This window comes from Helianthus annuus, chromosome 14 (genome assembly GCF_002127325.2).
Source record: "Helianthus annuus cultivar XRQ/B chromosome 14, HanXRQr2.0-SUNRISE, whole genome shotgun sequence".
Classification (NCBI taxonomy): Eukaryota; Viridiplantae; Streptophyta; class Magnoliopsida; order Asterales; family Asteraceae; genus Helianthus; species Helianthus annuus.
The window spans coordinates 159,374,581-159,376,343 of record NC_035446.2 but is presented as its reverse complement, the minus strand read 5'-3'; the positions used below and the strand labels follow the sequence as shown (position 1 = coordinate 159,376,343).

The 1,763-nt window shown below is 34.8% G+C and overlaps 1 protein-coding gene across 1 annotated transcript; it reads right to left on the bottom strand.

Moving 5' to 3' along the window:
• Nucleotides 1-782: 782 nt before the first annotated feature.
• LOC110907703 lies at nucleotides 783-1,220 on the bottom strand. The gene has a single exon (XM_022152646.1). It carries the CDS (start codon nucleotides 1,218-1,220, stop codon nucleotides 783-785), a length of 438 nt encoding a protein of 145 aa, XP_022008338.1.
• Nucleotides 1,221-1,763: the final 543 nt, after the last annotated feature.

Below are 1,763 nucleotides of genomic sequence, written 5' to 3'. Positions count from 1 at the left end.
CATACCCGTTACGTTTTCTATGTATGAGTTGGGTCACATATAATACGTTATGATTGTTCAATATGAATTTGATTTACTTTACGTTTGATCCAATCACAATGCTTATACTGGTTACATTGAGTTCATATCGTTAATGCATCATATAACGTTACGTTTGGACTTATCTATTCAATGTTTACGATGTACTCGCGCCGCAACGCGGGCGGGTCTTAACCCTAGTTTTACCTAAAATGTATTAGTTTTTATATTTAAATCTTTTAAATTTTAAAATAAAAAAATCGAAAATAAATTACATCCCCGGTAATCATACACCAGAGATTAAAAAAGCTGCCAAGTCACCTTTATGTTTCCTCGTCCACTTTATCATATTTTAAACTTAATTTCTACATGAAAAACAAAATATCCATTTTATGGTTAAGCAATAAAGTGAAACTTATTATTTATTAATTTAAGTTAAATTTGATTTTTTTAAACTTTATTATAAATAAGACGAGAATTAAAATACATTGATAACCATTTTATTTATAGATATAGTTATACCTTGGGGACTGAACAATCCGACTCGTACCCTTTGTTTCTGATAGCAATTATTATGTAAATATTGTTAATTGCCTTATCTTAGGAAAGTTGTTGTATCTCATTAACTAGTTTCCTAGATAGTTGCTCATCATCCTTGTATTATTTATAGAGAGGCTTTTTTTTTTTGAAAAGAGAACTTCATTAACACCAAACGCGAACCCCTCCAACTCTCCAAGGCGGAGAGAAGAGGCCACCAAAAAACTTTACATCAAATACAATTTACACCAATTCTCCCGGTCCAAACCTTTACTATTGTTACTATTACTATACCATAAATATGTTAGCGCCTTGATGTCTGCCACTATCTCCACAACTTTAACCACTTTGTTCTCAAATATCAACTCATTTCTAGCTTTCCATAACCTCCAACAAGACGCTATAATCACCCCTCTAACAATCTCTTTGTGTGTTGTCGACATACCTTGCACGTTATGAAGCTCCATGACATCTTTTAGACTAAAAGTGAAATAATTAGAGATACCACACCATTTAGATACAATATCCCACACCCCGGTTGAGATACCACATCCAGAAAATACATGGTCTACCGTTTCCTCCCCTTCCTCACACAGCACACAACGGATATCTTCTGTAAAAATATTCCTCTTTGTAAGGGCAACTTTAGTTGGAATCCGATCCATCAAGGCGCGCCACATGAAGATATTACATTTGTTAGGTAACCATTTGCACCATTCAAATACATTTTTATAGAGAGGCTTGATTAATTCGTGGGTGTTTGGGATTCCTTCTCAAAAGTGACTTATTAACTTATATAAGTTAAAAGTGAGAAGTTAGAATTCGTGGGTGTTTGGGATTCCTTCTCAAAAGTGACTTATTAACTTATATAAGTTAAAAAGTGAGAAGTTAGAAATTCTAACTTCTCAAAAGTGACTTCTCAACACACAAGATCCTTCAAAATAAGCTAACCCAAACACTCAAAAAACAACTTATTAACTTTTATAAGTCAATAAGTGATAAGTTGCTCCAAAATAAGCTAACCCAAACACCCCCGAAATTTTCATTCAGTCAAATTCCTATTTCCTATATGGTATCATTGTAACCGATCCTCCCCTTATTCCCCTTCTTTCCGGCCGCCTCCCTCACCACCACTTTTCCGCCTCCCTTTCTCTTCCTCACATCCCCTGCCCTTCTTTCCTTCACCATGTCTGACTCCATGGATGCCA